We start from the raw sequence: 24,078 nt of genomic DNA on the forward strand, positions 1-24,078 counted from the left end.
TCTGATCCATTTCTTCCAGCCAGAAATTCATGTTTTTAATATGGACTGCCCAGAAATAAAACAAGAAATTTGGCAAGGCCAAACCTCCATTTATCTTTGACTTACATAAATGTTTTTTACTTATTCTATGATTCTTATAATCCCAAATAAAGCTTGTAACAATGGAATCGACTTTTTTGAAAAAATGGGATATATATCGGGATTAATTGAAATAGGTACAGTAGTTGCGGTAAGAAGATCATTTTTATAGCATTAATTCTACCAAGCATTGAAATGGGAAGTGTTTTCCAATACTGAATATTCTTGTGTAGTTTATTCGTAAGGGTGGAAATTTTAGTTTAAATAAAGAGGTATACGTCTTAGTTATGTAAATTCCTAAATATTTAAGTTTATCTTTAACTATTTTAAAAGGGGATTGTTGTAATGTATGTAAATTGAGTTTTGTTATTGGCATAATTTCGCTTTTATTCCAATTAATTCTATATCCTGAAAACTGACCAAATTGAGTTACTAGATTTAATAGATTTGGAACACTAGTTTCTAACTTTGTAATATATATTAATACATCATCTGCATATAAAGAGATTTTATTCCTTGTGTCTCTAGTGTTATACCCGTGTCATTCTGGATGGGTTCTAACGCTTTTTGCTAATGGTTCAATTGCAAGAGCAAATAATAGTGGGGATAGTGAACATCCTTGTCTACAACCTCTAGAAAGATTAAATTTAGTTGATAACATTTGGTTTGTTAATATTCTAGCTGTTGGGTTAGAGTATAACAATTTAACCCATGTACAGTACTTCTCTAACAGTTGAAAATTTTCCATCACCAAAAATAAATATGATCATTCTACCTGATCAAATGCTTTTTCAGCATCTAGCGAAATAATTGCTAGATCTGCATTAGGAATTCTATTTGAGTATATAATATTGAATAGTCTTCTCAGATTATAAAATGAGTGGCGTTTTGGAATAAAACCTGTTTGGTCGGGATGTATTCATTTGTTAATCACTAAGCTCAATCTATAAAATAGGATTTTGGTTAATATTTTCTGATCAGTATTTAAAAGGGCTATTGCTCTATATGAATCTGGGTCTTCAAGATCCTTATCCGTTTTTGGTGTAAGTATGATTGTAGATTCATTTAGAGTTTCTGGAAGTTTCTGTTGAGTGTAAGCGTATTTGTACAGTGTCTGTAGACGTGGAGAAATCAGATCATAAAATTTTTTATAAAATTCAGAACTTAGACCATCAGTACCTTGTCTTTTACCGTAATTTCAGCACCTAGTAATTCTCTCTCTTTCTGATCTAAACCCGTAAGATTACATTTCTGTAGAAATGTTTCCATTCCTGCTGATTGTTCTGTCGTTTTAGATGAGTACAGTTTTTGATAGTATTGTAAAAATCTGTCATTAATATCTTTAGGCAGTGTTAATGTTTCTCCCTTGTCTGATCTAATTTTGTAAATTGTTTTTTCCCCGTCCAGTTTACGAAGTTGACGCGCTAATAGTTTTTGTGGTTTATCACCAAATTCAAAATTTAATTGTTTTGTTGATAAAGTTATATAACTTGGTCTGAGTATATTTTGTTTAACTTATATTTCAGTACTGCAATTTTATTGTGTTTTACCATAGATGGTGCTGCTGCATTTTCTATGTCTAATTGCCTTATTTCCATTTCCAATGTCTGTTGTTTGGCCCTATTCTCTTTATTAAGAAATGATTGGGAAGAGATTAATGCTGCTCGCACAAATGCTTTAAATGTTTCCCAGAGGCAGAGGTTCCAAGGCTATCATTAGCCTCAAAAAACATATTAATCTGTTTTACGAGGTATTCATTACATAGCTTTTCTTTTAAGATTTGGGGGTTAAGTCTCCATTGTGACTGTATCGTGGCCATTCCGTTTAGTTTAATCATAAATGTTAGTGGAGCATGGTCTGAGATTATAATATTATGATATTGCGAGTTATAGGTAAATGGGATAAGTTTAGAGTCTACTAAGAAATAGTCTATCCTTGAGTAAGTTTTATGCACTGGTGAGTAAAAAGAATATTCTCGACCGGATGGGTTTTCAATTCTCCAAACATCCTTAATGTTGGTAGTATTAATATATGAGTTTAGAAATTCACTTGACTGAGATTTTAATTTTCTTTGAGTTGATGATCTATCTAAATAAACATCCAGTGTACAATTTAAGTCTCCACTGATTATTAAATTATGTTGTGTGCATTCCAGGATAATGTTGAGTATTCTCTTAAAAAACAGGGGGCTATCAAAATTTGGTCCATACACATTAAGGAAAGTCACTTTTTTTGAGTATAACTCCCCTACGAATACAATATATCTGCCTTCGATATCTTCTATCGTTGATATATGTTTAAACCTTTACGGATTAATATTGCAACCCCTCTAGATTTATGTGAAAATGAAGAGTGATACGCTTTAGCAATCCATTTTGCTTTCAATCTATGTTGTGCTTCCTTTTTAAGATGCGTTTCCTGGAGAAATATTATATCTGCTTTAAGTGATTTTAAATGAACTAATACTTTACTTCTCTTGATTGGTTCATTAATTCCCTTAACATTCCAGCTACAGAATTTAATTCCTTCACCCCCAATTTTCCAATTAACGTCTTGCATCTTGTGATTAGAGTGGTCTACGATAGAGCAGATGGCTCAGCACACTAAACCCTACCTTATACCCGAACATCAGGTAGATGAATTTTAGGTCTCGTCGGTTTTCCATTCTCCTTAAATAAAATATATAATTCCATTCCAAATACAAAATATAATATAATATAAGATAGAAAATATTTTTAAATGTTGTGTTCATAAAGTGTAAAGAGTAGAAAAAGAAGAAAACTACAACTATGGTTAGTGCAGTTAGTGATAGCCACCCTAATGTGGCTAAACATCTAAGGACTTCCGTAGCCTTTGGTAAAAAAAAAATATTACTAGCTCCGTACGTTCCTTAAAAGAAAAGTTTCAATTTCAATAAAAACAATTTATGGGGGGGGGGAGGGAAACAAGTTATATTCCATTATTGAAATAATTATTAGTCTCAAAATGAAATGTTAGTCTCGTATAGCAAAAAAAAGAAAAATAATTGTCAAAGAATAATCAAAATCAAAAATATCAAAGAGAAAACCAATGTATAATAAAGGATATTAACTTGTGCTACATGATTCACAGCGTAGACTAGGTGATCATTTCGCAAACACTTGCGCTCTGTCCACCAAGGCCTGCTGGATCTCCCAGTTGTGAACCATTTTAACTCCCCTTCCCATTCCCATACTGACCTTTCTGACCTGGGCCTCCTCCATTGCCAGAGTGAGGCCACACGCAAACTAGAGGAACACCATCTCATAGTATCTTGGCATCTTGGGTAGCTTACAACCCAAAGGTATGAACATTGAATTCTCCAATTTCAAGTAATGCCCCCCCCACACACCCATCCCAGCGTGCACCCATTTCTCCCAACAATCCCCAGACACCCTACTCCTTTCCCCTAATCCGTACACTCATCTCCCACCCCCAAGTCTCTCATCTCCCTTTTAACCCCCTTTTCCCTCCTCTGTTCCTTTGCACCCACATCCCTCCCTCCAGCTTCACATTTCACTCCCCCTCTCCTCTCCTTATCTGACACCCTTTTGCCTCATTTTCACCTCTAGCCTTTGACATCTATTCCACCCATCTCCCAATCAAAAACTCCTGAACTGTATCCACCCACCTCTTGTCAGGCTGTGTCCCGACCCATCCCTCTTTTACAACTTTCTCCCATCTGGTACAATGAGTCTGAGGAAGAGTCCCGACCCGAAACGTTCCCTGTCCATTCCCTCCACAGATGCTGCCTAACCCCCTGAGTTAGTCCCGCACTTTGTGTTTCACTCTGACATAGTCTGTGACACTTTAACATTGTGACTACGACTGTGACTGCAGCAATATTGGCAGGCAAGGAACAAAGGATAAAAACTACTGCCTTTGTTGTCACAAGCTTCACTGGTTGTTTATATTTACCCTTCATATTGCTTTTGATCGGTCTTAACTTCGAAATGATGCAGGAGTACAGACTACATAACTTAACCTGTTTAAAAATAGTTTTTATAATAACACTATAAAAACAGTGTCCATTCAAATGATGTGTAGGAAGGAACTGTAGATGTTGATTTAAACTAGAGATAGACACAAAAAGCTCAAGTAACTCAGCAGGTCGGACAGCATCTCTGGAGAGAAGGGTCTCGACCCGAAATATCACCTATTCTTTATCTCCAGAGATGCTGTCTGACCCGCTGAGTTACTCCAGCTTTTTGTGTCTATCTTCTAATCTAGAGGATTGTTTATATTAAAAGGCTCACTGTTTGCCATGATGTGTTTTTCTTGAAGCCATATCTTTCTTTCAACAAATGCAATGAAAATGTCGTTGTCACAGTGCACAGGGCATTTGTTATCTTTCCTGCTCACCTTGTAAGATATGTTGTTTACTTTGTGGAAAGGATGGATCACCTTAACACAGCGTCACATCGCTAAAACCAATGGGGAAAAAGATGCTGTCGATCTGCTTTATGGAATTTTCTAAATTTTTCTAATTTTCCACGCCACCAATAATCACCCGAACCGTTCACACTAGTTCTATGTTACCCACTCCAAGTCAGCAGGTAGGGCTGCATTTGTTAAGACAAGGTCAAAACAGATTCTTGTGAACAGGTCTTAGGTCGAAAACCTGGGAATTTTCCACTGCAGCCAGGTTTGTGATGGAAAGTTGCGTGTGTATGTAGGTGGGGGGGGGGGGGGGGGGGAGAGAGGAGAAAGAGGAAGGGTGAAGGTGTAGGAAGGAGGTGTGAGCACACACATATATATGTATACGACAGCTGCACTGGATTGCTTTGTTTACAAGACTCCTCGGCTAAAGTTATAGAGGAAGTGCTGCACTTCCATTGAAAGAGGTGAATTTTACATTTGTGACCCACCATTTCCTCTAAATTTACTAGAATCCCTTCCTTTATATAAAGTAAAGAGAACTTAATGAGCACATATTGAAATAAAGTGTAATTTATGTAGATAAGTTCATCCTATTGTATTGTATTGTATTCAAATTTATTTTCATTGTCTCAATTAGAGACAACGAAATGAATTTTCCTTACAGGCAGTATCATTAAAATAAATAAATAATAAATAATAAAACATATTAATAATAAAATTGAATTAAAAAAAGAAAAGCACAAACACAGAAAGTCCACGACACAACATAACACAGTGGCACCAAGGTGAGGAAGGCACCATAGTCCAGCCAGCCTCCCCTCCGATCTTCCCAGGTGTTCATCCGTGGTCTGGGCCTTCCGAGCACCCGCAGTCGCCGCACCGGGCAGCCCGATGTTCAGGCCCTCACGCCGGGCTGGTGGAATGCCGACGCCGATCCCCGACGGTGAACATCCTCCTCCTCAGCGGCCCGGACCTCCTGATCAGCCGCCTCCCGCAGCCCCCGAGTCCGTCCGCAGCCCCCGAATCCGTCCGCAGCCCCCGAGTCCGCAGGCCGAGCCGGGCAGAGACGCAGGACCCCGCGTTGTTGATCAGCGCCGCCCGCGTTGGGAGCTCCGCAAACCGCAGCTCCATGATGTCGGTGCAGCAGGTCCAGCACTCCGGGCCCAGACGGCGACCCTCGGTAAGGCATCGCCAGCCCCGCGATGTTACAGCGCTGTCCCGCCGCTGCTGGAGCTCTGGTCGATCCCGGCAGGAAAGGCCGCGCCAAACCAGTAGGTAGGCCGCTGGGGGGGTGAGGACGCGACTCGAATAATAGTCGCGTCCTCTCCAGGGAGCGACCGAAGGACGGTATCCCCCTTACCGTGCCCTCTTCCCCCATATAAAGACATTTAAAAAAACATAAAAAACACACTTTAACATAACTAAAAAAACAAAAAAAACAAAAAGATACCGGGCTGAAGGTGGAGGCTGCTGGCACCAGCGCCACCGGAAATACAAAAAAAAACAACTAGACCCTACCATCTATCTCATTACAGACTCTCAAACTATCTTTAATCGGACTTAACTGGACTTTATCTTGCACTAAACGTTATTCCCTTTATCCTGAATCTATGCACTTGATTGTAATCATGTTTAGTCTTTCCACTGACTGGATAGCACGCAACTAAAAAGATTTCCACTGCACCTCGGTACACGTGACAATAAACTAAACTAAAATTAAATTAAATTAAGTTGTCTTGTGTTTATAAGTTTATTTCAGAAGTTGCTCATTAAGCTGGACTTCAGGGTTGACAACATTTACAAACTTGTACAATTTCATGGTTTTACACGCTAGACTTTAATTACCCAATGATAGACTTCTGACTCAAGTGATCAGAGGTGGGTTACAGAGGTCGTTTGTTGATCCAATGTCTGTCCTTGGGATTCCCCTTGTTCATTATCTTGACTCGTAGCTGATTTGCAAGACCTTAAATTTAGATGAACGAGAGCTTTCCTCAACGCATCCCTGAATGCTGAATTTGAAAAATAGTAAATCACTGGGTCGATCACACTGTTCAGGTATGTCACGAACAACGTGTTGTAGAAGATATTAACAGCGGTGATGTATTTCTTGCAGTCTATGGGATTTTGCATTGTAACTAAAACGGCGACCACGGCAATGTTGGTGGGCAAGAAACAAATAACAAAGACCACGACCACAGCTATCACAAGCTGCACGGTGCGCTTATATTTACGCCTCATCTCAGTCTCCATCTGCCTTAACTTCCAGATGATGCAGGAGCTGGAGAAAACTATAACGGAGACCGGTAAAATGAACGTAAAGAATATAAACACAGTGTCCGTCCAAATTGCGGTGGGCTCGTGAGGGTTGGTTATGTTGAATGGTTCACAGTAGGTCCTGGTGATGTTATTTTGATGGAAATGGTGTGGCTCTACCAACAAGTGTAAACAAATCCCCACTGCCATGACCCACAGGGCTCCTGCTAACATCGCCGCACACCTTGGAGTTATCTTGTTGGCTTTGTGAAACGGGCGGACCACCTTAAAGTAGCGATCGACGGCTATGGCCATCAGGAAGATGACGCTGCCAACCCGGTTTAGGGAGATCATGAAGACGTTTAGGCGACAGGGCACATCACCGAAGATCCAGTCCTTCTCTTTGATAAAATAATGGGCTCGAAAAGGTATGCAGCACATCAACAGAGTGTCAGCGATCATCAGGTTTAGCGAGTACACAACGTTTGGTCTCCGGGATTTCACGTGAAAGCAGAAGATCCACAGGGCAGTTGTATTTCCAGCCAATCCTAGGACGAATGTGATAAGAATTACTGGTGAGTTGTAGTTAAAGTTGGCATCTGCACTTGCCGCACATGGCTGGTTCGCGTTCTCCATGACTTTACACGCACTCACTGTGCTCCAGAGATGAAAGCAGAACCTACTTCAACTTCATCATCACAGCTGGTGGGTGGAGTAAAAGACACCAACAAATAGTACTTTACATGCTCCCAAATCGTCAATGGGAACTAGAAGAGCAAGTGGACAGGAAGATTGCAGGCAGTTGCAAGGCTAATAACGTTGTCATAGTAGGGGATTTTAACTTTCTCATTATAGACTGGGACTGTCATGGTGCTGAGGACTTTGTCCGGGTAGAATTTGTCGCCCAGAGAGTTGTGAATCTGTGGAATTCTCTTCCACAGATGACAGTGGAGGCCAATTCACTGGATATTTTCAAGAGAGAGTTAGATTTAGCTCTTGGGGCTAAAGGAATCAAGGGATATGGGGAAAAAGCAGGAATGGGGTACTGATTTTGGATGATCAGCCATGTTGAATGGCTGGATGGCCTATTCCTGCATAGAATGGCCAAATGGCCTTCTCCTGTACCTATTTTCTATGTTTTTATGTTTCTAAATATGTTCATGGAAGTTTCCTCAGGAAATGTGTAGAAGGCCCTACAAGGGAAAGGGCAAGGCTTGATCTATTAGGAAATTGGGAACGGCTAGTGACAGCGGGTGGAGCTTTTGGGACTGACAACCATTGTTCTATTAACTTTAAAATAGCAATGGATAAAGACAGGGTGGGCTCACGAGTTAAAACTCTGAATTGGGGTAAGGCCAACTTTGATGGTACTCAACAGAAACTAGCCTAAGTTGATTGGAGTACGTTGTTTGCTGATAAAGGAATGTCTGGAAAGTGGGATGCTTTTAAAAGTGGGATGACAAAAGTTCAGGGAATGCACGTTCCTGTTAGAGTGAAGGGCAAGGCAGGTAGGAGTAAGGAAGTTTGGATGATGAGAAAGATTGAGGCTCTGGTTAAGAAGTTTCAATTGAAGAACTCATTTAGTTTGATCAGAAAAGAAGGAGGCATGGGGCAGGTGTAGGCAGTTGTGATCATGTGTATCCCTGAAAGAGTTTCATGAACTTATGAAGGAAATCAGGAGAGCCAAAACAGGGCAGGAGATGGCTCTGGCAGATAATGTTACGGAAAATCCAAAGAGGTTTTGTAAGTACACTAAGGGAAAGCGGGTAACTAGGGAGAGAACATGGCACCATGACACCAAAGTGATCATCTCCATTTAGAGCCACAGCAGGTGGGCAAGGTCCTCAATGTGTAGGAAGGAACTGCAGATGCTGGTTTAAACCGAAGATAGACACAAAATGCTGGAGTAACTCAGCGGGACAGGCAGCTACTCTGGAGAAGAATGGGTGACCTTTTGGGTCGAGACCCTTTTTCAGACTCGAGGACTGAAGAGAGGTCTTGACCCGAAACATCACAATTTCCTCTCCAGTTGCTGCCTGTCCCGCTGAGTTACTCCAGCATTTTGTGTCTATCCTCAAAGTATTTCTCCTCGAATTTTACTGTAGAGAAAGACATGAAGACTGGGGAATTGGGACTTGTCTTGATGACAGGCCGAATTATGGTTGAGGAGGTGCTGAAGGTCCTAAGATATATATATATATATATATAGAAATATCTGATCAGGCCTGGGAGATTTATCTACCTATATATATATATATATATATATATATAGGTAGATAAATCTCCCAGGCCTGATCAGATATTTCTGAAGACACTGTGGGAAGCTAAAGGAACTGCAGGCTCGCTGGCTGAAATAGATGAATCATCATTACAAATGGGTGAGGTGCCGGAAGACTGGGTGGTGGCTAATGTTGTGCCTATATTTAAGAAGGGATGGAAGGACAAGCTTGAGAACTATAGGCCAATGAGCCTAACATCTATGGTAAGCAGGCTACTGTAGAATACTCTGAGGGATAAGATTCTTATGCATTTGGTTAGACCTGGGCCGATTATGGATGGTCAGCATGGTTTTGTATGTAGGAGATCGTGTCTTATGAACTTGATTGAGTTTTTTTGAAGAAGTAACCAAAACGTTGATGAGGGCAAAGCCATAGATGTTCTCTATATGAACTTCAACAAGGCATTGGTAAATTTCCACATAGTAGGCTGCACTGGAAGGTTGGATCACACGGGGCCCAGGGCGAGCTAGCTGGCTGGATAGAGAAACAAGGAACTGCAGATGCTAGTTTACAAAAAAAGGTGCAACTAAGTAGGTCTGGCAGCTGGAGAATGTGGATAGGTGACATTTTGGGTTGGGGCCCCTCTTCAGACATTGTAGGGGGGGGAGGGTGGAGAGAGGAGAAAGAGTAAGGGTGAGGTGGAGGAAGGAGGTGTGGGCACACACGTATAAAAATATTCGACAGCTGCACTGGATTGCTTTGGTTACAAGACTCCTCGCCTCAAGTTATAGAGGAAGTGCTGCACTTCTATTGAAAGAGGGTAATTTTACATTTGTGACCTACCATTTCCTCTAAATTTACTAGAATCCCTTCCTTTATATAAAGTAAAGAGAACTTAATGAGCACATATTGAAATAAAGTGTGATTTATGTTGATAAGTTCATCCTATGACCAACTAGAGAGTAATGACCTACCATCAATCTCATTACAGACTCTCAAACTATCTTTAATCGGACGTAACTGGACTTTATATTGCACTAAACGTTCTAGGGAGGTTTCACGGCAGTCGGGTCACAACCCATGACCCGTACTGTTGCTACGCTACTCCAAATGGATTACACGCGATGAACCGCTGGTAGGCACTTACCATTGTTTCCAGCGTAGCGGGCCCCTTAAAACCCGCCGAAATGGTCAATTTTTGCGCTGTAAATAATTATGGAAATCGGGATAAGCGTGTGAGACATTTAGCCTACTTCAGAATTCCAAAAGTGAGGAGAAATGCTGGTAGATAGAAGCGAGAGCTGAAGGGACAACAACAGCCAGAGTGCTTGGCGAACATTGGCCGTTTGTTCACTGCATTTCATCAACTAAGGCATTATTTGTGTTTTTTCTTGATTCCTTTGGCATCTAAAAAGTTTCAGAAGTGATAAATCTGGCTGTAAAATTTTTAAATCGCCCATGGTTCTCAAGTGGGTTTTTACATACCAAAAGAAAACGTCTCTGAAGCAAAATTTACAGCCAGATTTATCACTTCTGAGACATTTTAGATACCAAAGGAATCAAGAAAAACCACAAATAATACCTTACTGTTGATGAAATGCAGTGAGCAAACGCGATAATCGCCAATATTTTCAATTCCGATATCGGCACGGCCAATGTTCGCCAAGCACTTTAGCTGTTGTTGTCCCATCAGCTCTCGCTTCTCTTTACCTTCATTTCGCTTCACGTTTGGAATTCTGAAGTTGGGTACATGTCTCTCACACTTACCCCGACTTCCACAATTTATTACAGTGCAAAAATTCAACATTTTGGTGGTTTTTAACAGGTAGGAAAGTACGCGTTTCTTGCATTAATCACAAATACTGGAAGTTACGGATGTCCTCCAGATAGATTGAGCGGCTACGTGCGTCAAGCCCTATGACCCAGTGACCTTACATGCAACCCCCCTATTCCCTTTATCCTGTATCTGGGCACTTGATTGTAATCATGTATAGTCTTTCCACTGACTGGATAGCACGCAACTAAAAAGATTTTCACTACACCTCGGTACACGTGACAATAAACTAAACTAAAATTAAATTACACTAAGTTATCCTGTGTTTATAAGTTTATTTCAGAAGTTGCTCATTAACCTAGACTTAAGGGTTGACAACATTTAAAAACTTGTACAATGTCATGGTTTTACACGTTAGGCTTTAATTACCCAATGAAAGACTTCTGACTCAGTCCGGGCTGCCTGCAAGTGATCAGAGGGGGGTTACAGAGGTCATTTGTTGATCCAATGTCTGTCCTTGGGATTCCCCTTGTTCATTATCTTGACTCGTAGCTGATTTGCAAGACCTTAAATTTAGATGAACGAGAGCTTTCTTCAACGCATCCTTGAATGCTGAATTTGAAAAATAGTAAACCACTGGGTCGATCACACTGTTCAGGTATGTCACGGACAACGTGTTTTTGAAGATATTAACAGCGGTGATGTATTTTGTGCAGTCTGTGGAATTTTGCTTTGTAACTAAAACGGCGACCACGGCAATGTTGGTGGGCAAGAAACAAATAACAAAGACCACGACCACAGCTATCACAAGCTTCACGGTGCGCTTATATTTACGCCTCATCTCAGTCTTCATCTGCCTTAACTTCCTGATGATGCAGGAGCTGGAGAAAACTATAATGGGGGTTTCTTGGTTTCTTGGATGGGGGGGGGGCGGTGAACGCTGGGAGAGAGGAGGTGCCACAGGCGAGGGGGGATGTTTGTGGGCAGATAGTTAGACAAAGGCCATAGATGAAAAAAGAGATGGAGGAGGGGAGGAAAAGGTGTGAGACCAGTTGGGGCATAGGGAGGGGGAAGGGTAAAGAAATGTGGGGGAGAAATGGTCGTGACCTAAAGCGTCACTGATCCATGTTCGCCCAAGTTGCTGCCTGACCTGCTGAGTTACTCCCAGCACTTTATATTGTTTTTTTACAAAAAAAACAGCCTTCAAGCCTTCAAGATCTGTGCATATTCCATGGAATGGGGATGTGGCTCAGAATATCTGGTGAGGCTGCTGAACTGAATGGTTAAATGATATCTGAGTAAATACTTCTCTATCCTGGTGCAGAAGGTAGATGTGGAGTTTGTAGGAAGGAACTGCGGATGCTGGTTTACACCAAAGATAGAGACAAAATGCAGGAGTACTTCAGCAGGTCAAGCAGCATCTCTGGAGAAGAGTCTGAAGAAGGGTCTTGACCTGAAACGTCATCTATTCCTTTTCTCCAGAGATGCTGCTTGACCCACTGAGTTACTCCAGCATTCTGTGCCTATCTTTGGAGGAGATGCAGAGTGGATGGACATCTATGGTGAAAATGAGGCAGTTGGGATCAGGGAATTGGAAGCTGTCAGAAAGTGTCTGAGGGTTGAGAGGTGCCACAGATGTAAGTCAAACGAAGTAACCCAAAATAGCATCAATGTAGGAAGAATGAATTTCTGTTATCGAGCTGGGTAATCTTGCTTGTGGAAGGATTAAAACTTCCTGCGTGATTTTGAGGAACTGAAGTTGGATACTGCTAAAAGCTATTTGTGAATAGACTTGATGACTTCATTGAGAAATATGAGTTGTTGAGTGATCATCAATATGGGTTTAGGAGTAATCGATCGACATCCTTAGCGGTGATGGATTTTGTAGAAAATATAGCAACAGCAATAGATAAGAAACTGCACACTGTGTGCGTATTTATTGATTTACGTAAAGCATTTGATACAATTGATCATTCCTTACTTTTGCAGAAATTGGAACGTTATGGTATACGAGGTGTCACACAAAATTGGTTGGGAAGTCATTTAAGTAATAGGTTTCAGAATGTAAAAATTAATAATACTGAATCACAGCTTAGAAGAGTAACCTGTGGTGTTCCGCAAGGGTCGGTAGTGGGACCTAAGTTATTTATACTATATTTAAATAATATTTGTAAAGTATCCAATACGTTGAAGTTTGTTACGTTTGCGGATGATACAAATGTATTTTGTTCAGGGAATGATATAAAAGAACTATTGAAAACAGCAGAAAGAGAATTGATAGTGCTAAAAAAAAATGGTTTGATATTAATAAATTATCACTAAATGAAAATAAAACAAAATGTATGGTGTTTGGTGGTGACAGGGTTAATTGTGAAATAAAATTGAATTTAATTGGAGTTGGACTTGAAGGAGTAACTCAAACCAAATTCCTGGGGGTGATTATAGATCATAAACTTTGTTGGAAGCCACATATAGAATACTTCAAATGGAAAGTATCTAAATCCATTGCTATTCTTTACAAAACAAAGGATCTGTTGAATAAGATGTGTTTGTATATATTGTATTGCTCACTTATAATGTCATATTGTGTTGAAGTTTGGGGAAATGTTTATAAAACAAATATAGACCCTATAATTAAACTCCAGAAAATAGCTATTAGAATAATACATAACGCTTCTTACCATGAAACTACAAATCCATTATTCATAAAGTCCGGTACCTTAAAATGTTTGGATATTGTGCATGTAAAGACATTAGAAATACTTTTCTGAGTTAGGAATAAAAGCCTTCCTGTTAGTATTCAAAAATATTTTTTAATTAAGAGAAGGGCATTATAATTTAAGAGGTTGAAACATGTAAAGTGAGAACCAATGTAAAATATAGATGTGTTTCAGTTTTGGGAGTCAAATTATGGAACGGGCTTAGTGATGAGTTGAAATTTTGTAGCTCTCTGTTGAGTTTCAAAAAAGCCTTACAATGTAAAATAATGAAGGATTAAAATGTAAAATGATTAAAATGTAAAATAAGTAAGGATTACAATTTAGATTTTTTTTTTTTCTTTCCTTTGTACTGTTGATATTCTGGGTTAATTTATGGATTGTATAGGATAGGCAAAAATAAGCTTTGTGGCTTCAGCCTATTCCTTTTTCGGTCATTGATTATGTGAACGTTGTGTGAAATGGATACAGTGTTGGTTCATATTCACGCAGATTTTAAAGTTTTGTTCTTTTTAATGTATGACCGAGATAAACTATTAATTAATTCATTCAAAAGAAAGAGTTCTGAGGAAATGATGTCAGTGCTCCCATCAGCACATTTTAGTTTTTGTTTTTGACTTTGCAAAACATACACAATCAGTAACCAATGCCTGCCTTCTCCCCATACCCCTTGATTCTGCAAAACATACCTGTCCTAATAAAGTATTATTGTGTTTGATTGTGATTATCTTCTGTACGGTTCGATGCTCTATGTTCTATGTTGATCCAATTGCAGTTAGAACAGAAAGACAGTCTTGCGCACTAGCTCATTAAAGAGGTTTGCACTGGACAGACAACAAGGTGAGAAACAATCACCTAACGAATAAATAATTAAAAAAGACAAAATACCCCTATTTTCTTCAATAGTCTTGAAACAACCAGCCACAAGTAGAGGAACTGAATCCAGCACTGGTGTAAACTGCAAGAAAAAAGATAATAGTTTATAATATCTTGTGAGAAGCAATTACTTTCGCAATGCTTCTTCTCGTTGTTTTGTTCCACATTAGATTTTAAAGCAAGATATAATTATTTATAATGTGAACATAACAGTCTTTCACATTGTCCAGTTTAACCGTCGCTCTCACCAGATAATTTGCATTGTTGAATATAATTTTATAATACTTTTCCACTTTTATAATTTGACACCTGTGCTGAAACTTATGTTGCAGGTGCACTTTGAGAATTGCTCAGGTTTTACTAAAGTTCTGATACAGCTGAGGATAATTCACAACCATAGTGCACTGAGCCTATCAATACCAGTTATACAAGTAAAGCAAAATTATGAGTAGGAAGGAACTGCAAATGCTGGTTTACACCGAAGATGGACACAGAAAGCTGGAGTAACCCAGTGGGTCAGGCAGCATCGAAGCAGGGTGACAATGAAACTAACAGGACAACTAGGATGGGGGAGGGACAGAGAGAGAGGGGATGCAAGGGTTACTTGAAGTTAGAAAAATCAATAGTCATACCGCTGTATTGAAAGCTGCCCAAGTGAAACATGAGGTGCTGTTCCTCCAGTTTTCATTTGGAATCACTTTGACAGTGGAGGAGGCCCAGGACAGAATGGTCAGTATAGGAATGGGAAGGGTTTGGTGATCGGGAGATCTAGGCAGACTGAGTAGAGGTGATGAATTTCTTTTTTAAATTTAAAGCTAATTGTGGAATCTCTGTGGAAAAATTAACTCGCTTTAAGTGTGAAATTGTTTAGCTTAACATTAAAATATCTGATTCCAGCTGAATTGAGCTGATAATTCATGTTACTTAAACTTTTATTTTGAAATGATCAGAAGCTGTCTGTATACATTTTTTTTGTGAATGTAAAATAACAATATAAAGTTTGAATATGATTGTACCATCTATGGTTTGTGGTTCCTGCACAAGTAAAGAACCCTTTTGTTTTTGTCCACCATTTGCAACATTATAGACCAGTACATTTACTATAGATCAGCATCTGAGATCTGCAATGTTAGTGAATAAACACGGGTCACGAGGACCTGTGGTCACAATGTTCTCAGGATGGATAAGGAAATGGCTAGAGCATCAACAACAGTGCATGCAGTCTCCTCATACAGCTTCCAATGGCTACTGCACTTTTCCTAATTTCCCACGTGGTGCATTATGTCAATGGCCCTAGAGTCAGTTTTAAGAAATCCCACCCAATTTCATAGCTCAGATGAGCCCAAAGACGGGTGGGGTTGTATGTTAATTGGCTCTGTAATTTGTCCATAGTGTGTAGGGAGTGGAGTTTAATGCTCCATATGTTGCACATGAACCCACAATTACAGTTAGATCTTCATTGCTCCCCCTCTATAGCAAGTGCAGTGTTTTTTCGGTAAGGAGACCATTACTATAAGCTACTGTGCTATACAAGTTACAGTGGGGCAGTTTCACTCTGTAGTCAAATCCAGTGATAACTACTACATTTATTTTGCTCAGGAGGAACCCCTCCGGACCCTGTGAGTCCCAAGGCAACAATCTCTTTAACCCCATAGGAACCATCCTAGCAAAAACTAGAGAGCAGTCCTGAGCTACGATCTACCTCATTGGAGACACTCGGATTATCTGATCGTAATTTAATGGATTTTCTCTTGCACTAAACGTTATTCACATTATTTCTATTATCATATTTGTACACTGTGGATGGCTTGATTGTAATCATATAATCATAGCATGCAACAAAAACGTTTCATTGCACCCAGGTACATGTACTAAACAAACTAAACCTAAACTAAACTCAACCTCCTTGATTTACAATTTTCCTTTCTCTAAAGGGTTTTCTGGGGTATTCATAAGATGATTTACAATTTTCATCAATGTGATTTTCAGTTTTTACTACAATAGTACATCCAATTTGTTCATTCTGGTAAATTACTTGAGGGGGTTCTAGAGTAGGAGGTCATGTCTCCATGCCCACAATTCCAGGGCGGGTTGGTGAGTCAGGACTGAGAAAATGGGTAGGTTTGAGTGAACGGTGCGTGACTTCTTAGTTCCTGACATTCAGGCCATCTCTCTCTCTGGTCCTTGAATTAAAGGACCTCCCAAAATTCCTTGGATTTCAGACATTTCTATATTCCCTAGGATTTCTAAATTCTTCGTAATCCTGGACTTCTATAACCCTTCTCTTTCATTCGCTCCTTTGTTGGACAGTCCTGACTCCAATGTCCCATTCCCCCACAAGTATCACAGTGATTAGGCAACATGGTTGGTCTTATTCTGCCCCTGGGTTCCATTGGAATGGGTTCTAAATTGGGAGTGTGGTGGTGATAATAATCTGAGTAATCTGGGACCCTAATTTCTCCCAATCCGTAATTTGCTGGTACTCTAGGAATCCATGGTTCAGAGTTAGATCTTGGCAAATCTTTCTTGGCTATGCGTTCACTTTCTCTTCTAGTTACAGGATAATTTTCCTGGTTCCTACCTTCCTTCCAATATTACCTCACAGCTCTGACTATTTGACTGGCTCGGTTCTCAGACTAGTTCCTGTTATCAGTTTTAATTAAATCCGCTACTTTAGTGGGGAGAGCATTCAGCAAGATAGCACAATATTGAGGGGAACTTGCTCCATTCTGATAGTCTAAATCACCTGATTGGTCCATATATAATTTTGAAAAACGGTCAAGAAATTCGTCTGCTCCTTCACCCTTTTCTGGTTTTATTTCCAGAACTCGACTTAAATCGCCAGGTTTGGACTTCCGGTGGCGCTATGGTGGCTCAGGGCATGCGCTATTCACCTCCGCACCGTTTAACGCCAAAAACCTACTGAAAATTCAAACCGGACAGATCTAAAAATTCTCACCGGCAGACGATCAGCAGTCGCGTAAGTGACATCATCAGAACGCGACCCCGTACTTTTAATAAATGAAAGTTAGGCGTCTGCCTAAACGCCCGAAACATCAACCAAAAGTTATTGAAGGGCAAGAAGAAGCCTCGACCTCAATCATGGCACCCCCCCGAGAGGAAGCAGCAAGGCAAACTCCGGATTTGGTGAAGGAGATCCATTCAGCACTGTGTCAGGAGCTTTCGGCTGCGAAGGCAGAAATCTGTGGGAAGATTGACAAGATTGATGCCCGTATAGAGAAGGTGAATTCCGACATGAAAAAGGAAATCCACAGGCTTGAAACTGACATCAGCCGCAAGTTGGAACCTATTCTTGCTACTTCACAAAAAAAAAGCGAGGCTATTCGGGAATTAGAAACTGCTGCGCCTTTAAATATCGAGACAACACACAGGCTGACGGCTGAGGTGGAACGTATCTCCGGGTTACCAGCTAAAGTAACAGAAAAATGTCTAGATTTGGAAGGGCGCTCTAAATGTCAGAACCTAAGGATTGTTGGAGTGAAATATTCCGATTCAGCTTGAAAGGTTGCATTTTTGATCTTGATTCCCCTAAAATATTCTGTGCAGTCACTGTGTCCATTCCCCTCATGTTCCCATTTATCAACAGCTAGGTGCAGCTAAAATTAAAGAATGTCGTATTGTGAGAGGGGAATAATTTAAAGGGATATGTTGTTCACACAGAGGGTGGAGAGTGTCTGGAATGACCTGCTGTCGGGGGTAGTTGAGGCAGATACAATTACAACATTTAAAAGACATTTGGACAGATACAAGGATAGAAAACGTTTTGAGGGATATGGACCAAATTCAGGAGGGTGAGACTAGCCCAGGAAGGGATCTATTCTGCATGGATGAGTAGGGCCAAATGGCCTGCTTCTGTGCTGATCGGAGAGCCCCCTACTTAACTGCAGTATGAGAGGTCAGGTAGGACTGGGGTTGTTTGGATAAGATGAGTGCAGTCTTGTAGACAGGATCCATGAGACCACTGGAACCAGGTAAACCATAAGAACATAAGACATAGGAGCAGAATTAGACCCTTCAGCCCATGGAGTCTGCTCCGCCATTAGTTCATGGCTGATCTATTTTTTCCTCTCAACCCCATTCTCCTGCCTTCTCACTGTACCCTTTGATGCCATTACTAATTTTAAAAAAGCCTATTTATCTCTGTTTTAAAAATTCCCAATGACTTAGTCTCCACAGTCCACAGCCATCTGTAGCAATGAATTCCACAGATTCACCATTTTTCTGACAAAATAAATTGTTGGCTTGTGCAGGAAGTAACTACAGATGCTGGTTTACGCTGAATATAGACACAAAATTGTGGGGTAACTCAGTGTGTCAGGCAGCAATCTGGAGAAAGGACATTCGTGATGTTTTGGGTCGAGACCCTTCTTGTTCAGAGTCTGAAGAAGGATCTTGACCCGAAACATTATCTATTTATTTTCTGACCCGCTGAGTTACTCCAGCACTTTGTGTCTATCCCCATCCCTCATGTGTCTATCTCCATCCACACTTCACGCTGCCTTTGAGAAAGCAGCCCAATGTATCCCACTTGAGATCACACCTTCCACAGCCTACAATTGGCCTTTCAGTGAACCACCCTGCCTGAGGTCATCTGTTGCCACATAGTTGTCCTGGACTTTACTTGCCTCCAGTTTTTTCTTCCCCTTTCCCCTCCAACTTACAGTCTGAAGATAGGTCCTGAACCGAAACCTCACCCTTCCAGTTTCCCCAGAGATGCTGCCTGACCCGCTGAGTTACTCCAGCACTATTTGTCTATCTCAAGATTCAAGATTCAAGAGAGTTTATTGTCATGTGTCCCAGATGGGACAATGAAATTCTTGCTTTGCTTCAGCACAACAGCATAGCATAATCTTTGGTATAAACTGCCATCTGCAGTTCCTTCTAATTCCAAAAACAAAGACCTTTCTGACTTTGGTCATCCCTCATTTTCCCCACTCACATCAGGCAGATGGAAAGCAGCTTGAAAGCGCTCACCACCAGAATGAGGAACAGTTTCTTCCCCTCTGTTACTAGGCTTCTGAACAGTCCTTCAATAAGCCAGGGGACCATCGGGTTCACCTCTACCTCATTGCAGACATTGAACTTGGTCTCTGCAACTGATGCGCTACAATGCTGAGAATTATATTCTGCACTCTGTATCTTTCCCTTTGTTTTACCTATTGTTTTTGAGTTTGGCTTGATTGTATGTATAGTAATGTCAGATTTGAAAGCAACAAAGCTTTTCACTGTACCTCGGTACATGTGATAATAATAAACCTAACCCCAAGTAGACCAAATAGCCAAGCAGGTTTCAGAATTCTTACAGCAAACTAGGAAACAAAAAAAACAATACTTTCTTCAAAGGCTTGGATAGAGTGGATGTGGAAAGAATTTTTCCACTAGTGGTAGAGTCTAGCACCAGAGCCCATAGCTCCAGAATAAAAGGACATAGCTTTGGATAGGAGATGAGGAGGTATTTCTTTGATCAGAGGGTGGTGAATCTGTGGAATTCATTGCCACAGAAGACTGTGGGGGCCAAGTCAAGGATGTTTTTAAGGTGAAGATTGATAGATTATTGATTAGTGCAGGTGTCACGGATTATGGGGAGAAGGCAGGAGAATGAGGGTTGAGAGGGAAAGATAGATCAGCCATGATTGAATGGCAGAGTAGATTTGATGGACCGAATGGCCTAACTCTGCTCCTATAATTTATGAACGAAACTTTTTGCAATTTCTTGTGTCTCCAATAAACACATTCAACATAATCCCAGGTTCCTCAATGTGATTTATGGCTGCCGTGTACCTTGGTAGGATTTCTCAGTGAGTTGTTGGAAGTTTCACAATGCAACTTCTTATAGCTGTGCGGTTTTGGCCGTGGAACCACCCCAGATCTACGATGCGATGTAGCATAACCCCCCCCCCACCCGTACATATTACACTGCACCCAATCTTATTCCTCTTTCAAAGTAACTGAGTTTACTTCCACGATGGGTGACGAGAACAAGTCTTGCTTATTCGTGAAGGACATTAACTCATCCTACAATCCGCCAGTGCTCATTTTAACATTTATCTTTGGATTCTTTGGAAATGCAATTGCTCTGTGGGTCTTCTCTTTGCATGTGAAAACCTGGAGATCAAGCACAGTGTACGGGTTGAACCTGGCCATCGCGGACACTCTGCTAATCTGCGCCCTACCATTTCGAGTTGACTATTACATCCGTGGGAAAGACTGGATTTTCGGCGATGTTGCCTGTCGCCTGAAGATATTCACGATATTTATGAACCGGGCAGTGAGCGTTGCTTTCCTGGCGGTTATGGCGCTTGAACGCTACTTCAAGGTGATCCACCCTCACCATAAAGTGAGCAAAATGACCACAAGCGATGCGGTGAAGGTATCCTGCATTCTTTGGCTTGTAACGCTGGCGATGTGTCTGCACGTTTTGACTGAACCTCGCACGTTCCAGCACATGAATGTGACAAATTGTGAGCCGTTCAAACCATTCAAGCCCTTAAGTTCCACAGCGATTTTGACTAACATGATTTTTATTATTTTCAATTTCCTTTTACCGGCTTCGATCATCCTGTTTTCCACTTGCTGTATCGCCTGGAAGCTAAAGCAGATGAAATCTGAACTGAGGGCCAAATATAAACGAGCAACGAGGCTTGTGGTGGTCGTGGCGACGGTTTTCATCATCTGTTTCTTACCCAGCAACGTTGCTGTAATTGCTGTTTTAATCTCAAACCGTGTAAGTAATTGCAAGACGTTCGACGTTACCGTGCAGATCTTCGACAACACTCTGTGCATCACTTACTTGAACAGTGTGCTCGATCCGGTTGTTTACTACTTCTCCAGTTCCACGTTCAAGGAAACTCTGAAGAAAGCTTTCATTTCTCACAACATCAGACTTTTCTGATCAACAATTCGCTCAGCTCCACCAAAACCAGAAACACAAGTTGAACCTCAACGATCATCTGTTCTCAACACCTTGGACAATTTACGAACTGTGTCGAGTGACAATCTGTGAACCAGCTCCCAAGGTTGCTGCTTGCTTTCTTCCAACTTGCTCTGGGAAGAAGGGTCTGGGCGGGGCGCTCTCCCTAATATTTTTAAATCTTTTGATCTTCTAATGCAAAAGGCAACCATAGTACTAAAAATATTGCTAGATGCAACCGCGATAACCAGTAAGGAGACACAATGAACTGCAGACGCTGGAGCCTCGATTAGAACACAAAGTGCTGGAGGAACGCAGCGGGTCAGGCAGCATCTGTGGAGGGAATGGACAGACGACGTTTTGGGGATTGAGACCCTTCTTCAGACTTCACGTCATGCCCAATGTCTAGGAAGTCACCGCCAAAGCCTCATTATTTGCCTTGGACTTTACTTCACAAGTGCGGGGAAGAGAATGAGATCCTTGGGTGGCTTCAAGGTGCAAAGTCCCGCAATCACTCGTTGCCCGATTGGAGTGCCTCAAACACTGAGACAGGAGTACCTCCCCACCGGTGTTCACTGTGAATGTTCCCTACACCCAGCATGGTTCTTGTCTCCTGCCTCCTCCCGGCTTCACGATATCGCTGATTGCTGGAATAACTCACCGGGTCAGACAACATTTCTGGAGAAAAAAGATGGGTGACATCTCCGGTCTGGAAGCTTTCTTCAGACTGAAAGTATGGGTTGGCGGTGAACGGGGAGAGCTGGAGGTGAGGAAAGATCACAACTCGCCTTCTCTCTCCAGCTCTCCCTCTCCCTCCATCCACCCCTACTTTCAGTCTGAAGAAGGGTCCTGAACCAAAACGTAACTCTTTTTCTCCAGAGATGCCGCCTGACCCACTGAGTTATTCCAGCACTTTGTGTCCATCTTTGGTCTAATCCAGCATCTGCAGTTCTTTGTTTCTTCATTATAACGCTTTTGGATAAATCTTGTTAACAATAAAACAATATTTTGTATGTGGCAACTGGTCATCTAGTGTCACCAGAGAACAGAGGCGGCGGCAGCGGCGACCCGGCCTCGGTGCTGGGGCAGCGGCAGCGGCGACCCGGCCTCGGTGCTGGGGCAGTGTTGGTGACCTGTTCTCCGGAGCTCCCGAAACAACAGCTGCGTCCGCTGGACTGGAGGGCCGCAGCTTCGACCACCCCGGGCCGCGGAGTTGAACCGGCCCGTTCGCGGAGCTCGGATTCAGCCGCGGGACTGACATTACTTACCATCACCCGGCGGGGTCACAACATCTGAAGCTTGGATCGCCTCGGCGCAGAGGGAGAATAAGAAGGGACGAGGCAAAGACTTAAGACTTTTGCCTTCCATCACAGTGAGGAGGTGCCTGGTGAACTCACTGTGGTGGATGTTAATTTGTGTTTATTGTGTGTTTTTGTCATTTTTACTATATGCAAGGCAACAAAATTTCATTCAGACCGCAAGTTCTGAATGACAATAAAGGCTACTTTGACTTTGACGAGGTGGGGATGGCAATCAGGCTGATCAATGATGTCTCACTGGGAGACAGTACAAACTGCTGAGGTCAGCACAAATTGATTGAAAGATGTAGCATGGAAACATGTGCTTTGTCCCACCGAGCACACCGACCATCGATCACCCACTCGCTCTAGTTCTCTGTTAACCCATTGACCTCGGTTGCTGTCTGTATGGAGCTTGCATGTTCTCCCTGTGACCATGTGGATTTCTTCCGGGTGCTCCGGTTTCCTCCCACATCGCAAAGACATGCAGGTCTGTAGGTTAATTGGCCTCTGTAAATTGCCCCAAGTGTGTTGGGAGTGGATGAGAAAGTGAGATAACATAGAACTAGTGTGAATGGGTGATCAGTGGTCGGCGTTGACTCGGTGGGCCGATCATCCTGCTTCCATGCTGTATCTCTAAACAAGACAAAGGGCGTTGGCGATATCTATAGGGGGGTTGCATGGAAGGTCACTAGGTCATAGGGCTCGACGCACGGAGCCGCTAAATCCAACTGGAAGACATCCGTCACTTCCGGTATATGTTATTAATGCTAGAAACGCGTACGTTCCTAGCTGTTAAAATCCGCTAAAATTTTGAATTTTTGCGCTGAAAAAAATTGTGGGAGTCGGAGTAAGTGTGAGAGGCATGTACCCAACTTCAGAATACCAAAAGTGAAGCGAAATGAATGTATAGAGAAGCGAGAACTGAAGGGACTACAGCAGCTAAAGTGCTTGGTAAACATTGAAAATATAGGGAATTATCGCGTTTGCTCACTGCATTTCACCAAGTAAGGCATTATTTGTGTTTTTTCTTGATTCCTTTGGTATCTAAAAATTCTCAGAAGTGATAAATCTGGCTGTAAATTTTACTTCAGAGGCGTTTTCTTTTGGTATATAAAAACCCACGAGAACCATGGGCGATTTAGAAAAATTACAGCCAGATTTATCACTTCTGAAACATTTTAGATGCCTTACTTGATGAAATGCAGTGAGCAAACGGCCAATGTTCGCCAAGCACTCTGGCTGTTGTTGTCCCTTCAGCTCTTGTTTCTATCTACCGTCATTTCTCCTCACTTTTGGAATTCTGAAGTAGGCTAAATGTCTCACACGCTTATCCTGATTTCCATAAATATTTACAGCGCAAAAATTGACAATTTCAGCGGGTTTTAACGGGCCCGCTACGCTGGAAACAATGGTAAGTGCCTACCTGCAGTACATCGCGTGTAATCCATTTGGAGTAACGTAGCAACAGTACGGGTCATGGGTCGTGACCCGACTGCCGTGAAACCTCCCTATACAGGGCTGAGAATTA

The 24,078-nt window shown here is 41.6% G+C and overlaps 1 protein-coding gene across 1 annotated transcript; it reads right to left on the reverse strand.

The window, feature by feature from the left end:
- Positions 1-6,348: 6,348 nt before the first annotated feature.
- Positions 6,349-7,368, reverse strand: LOC116987141 (hydroxycarboxylic acid receptor 2-like). The gene has a single exon (XM_033043018.1). It carries the CDS (start codon positions 7,366-7,368, stop codon positions 6,349-6,351), a length of 1,020 nt encoding a protein of 339 aa, XP_032898909.1.
- Positions 7,369-24,078: the final 16,710 nt, after the last annotated feature.

Source organism: Amblyraja radiata, chromosome 25 (genome assembly GCF_010909765.2).
Source record: "Amblyraja radiata isolate CabotCenter1 chromosome 25, sAmbRad1.1.pri, whole genome shotgun sequence".
Lineage (NCBI taxonomy): Eukaryota > Metazoa > Chordata > Chondrichthyes > Rajiformes > Rajidae > Amblyraja > Amblyraja radiata.

Coding starts and splice junctions, on each gene's coding strand:
- LOC116987141 (XM_033043018.1), bottom strand. CDS start 7,368: ATGGAGAACGCGAACCAGCCATGTGCGGCAAGTGCAGATGCCAACTTT.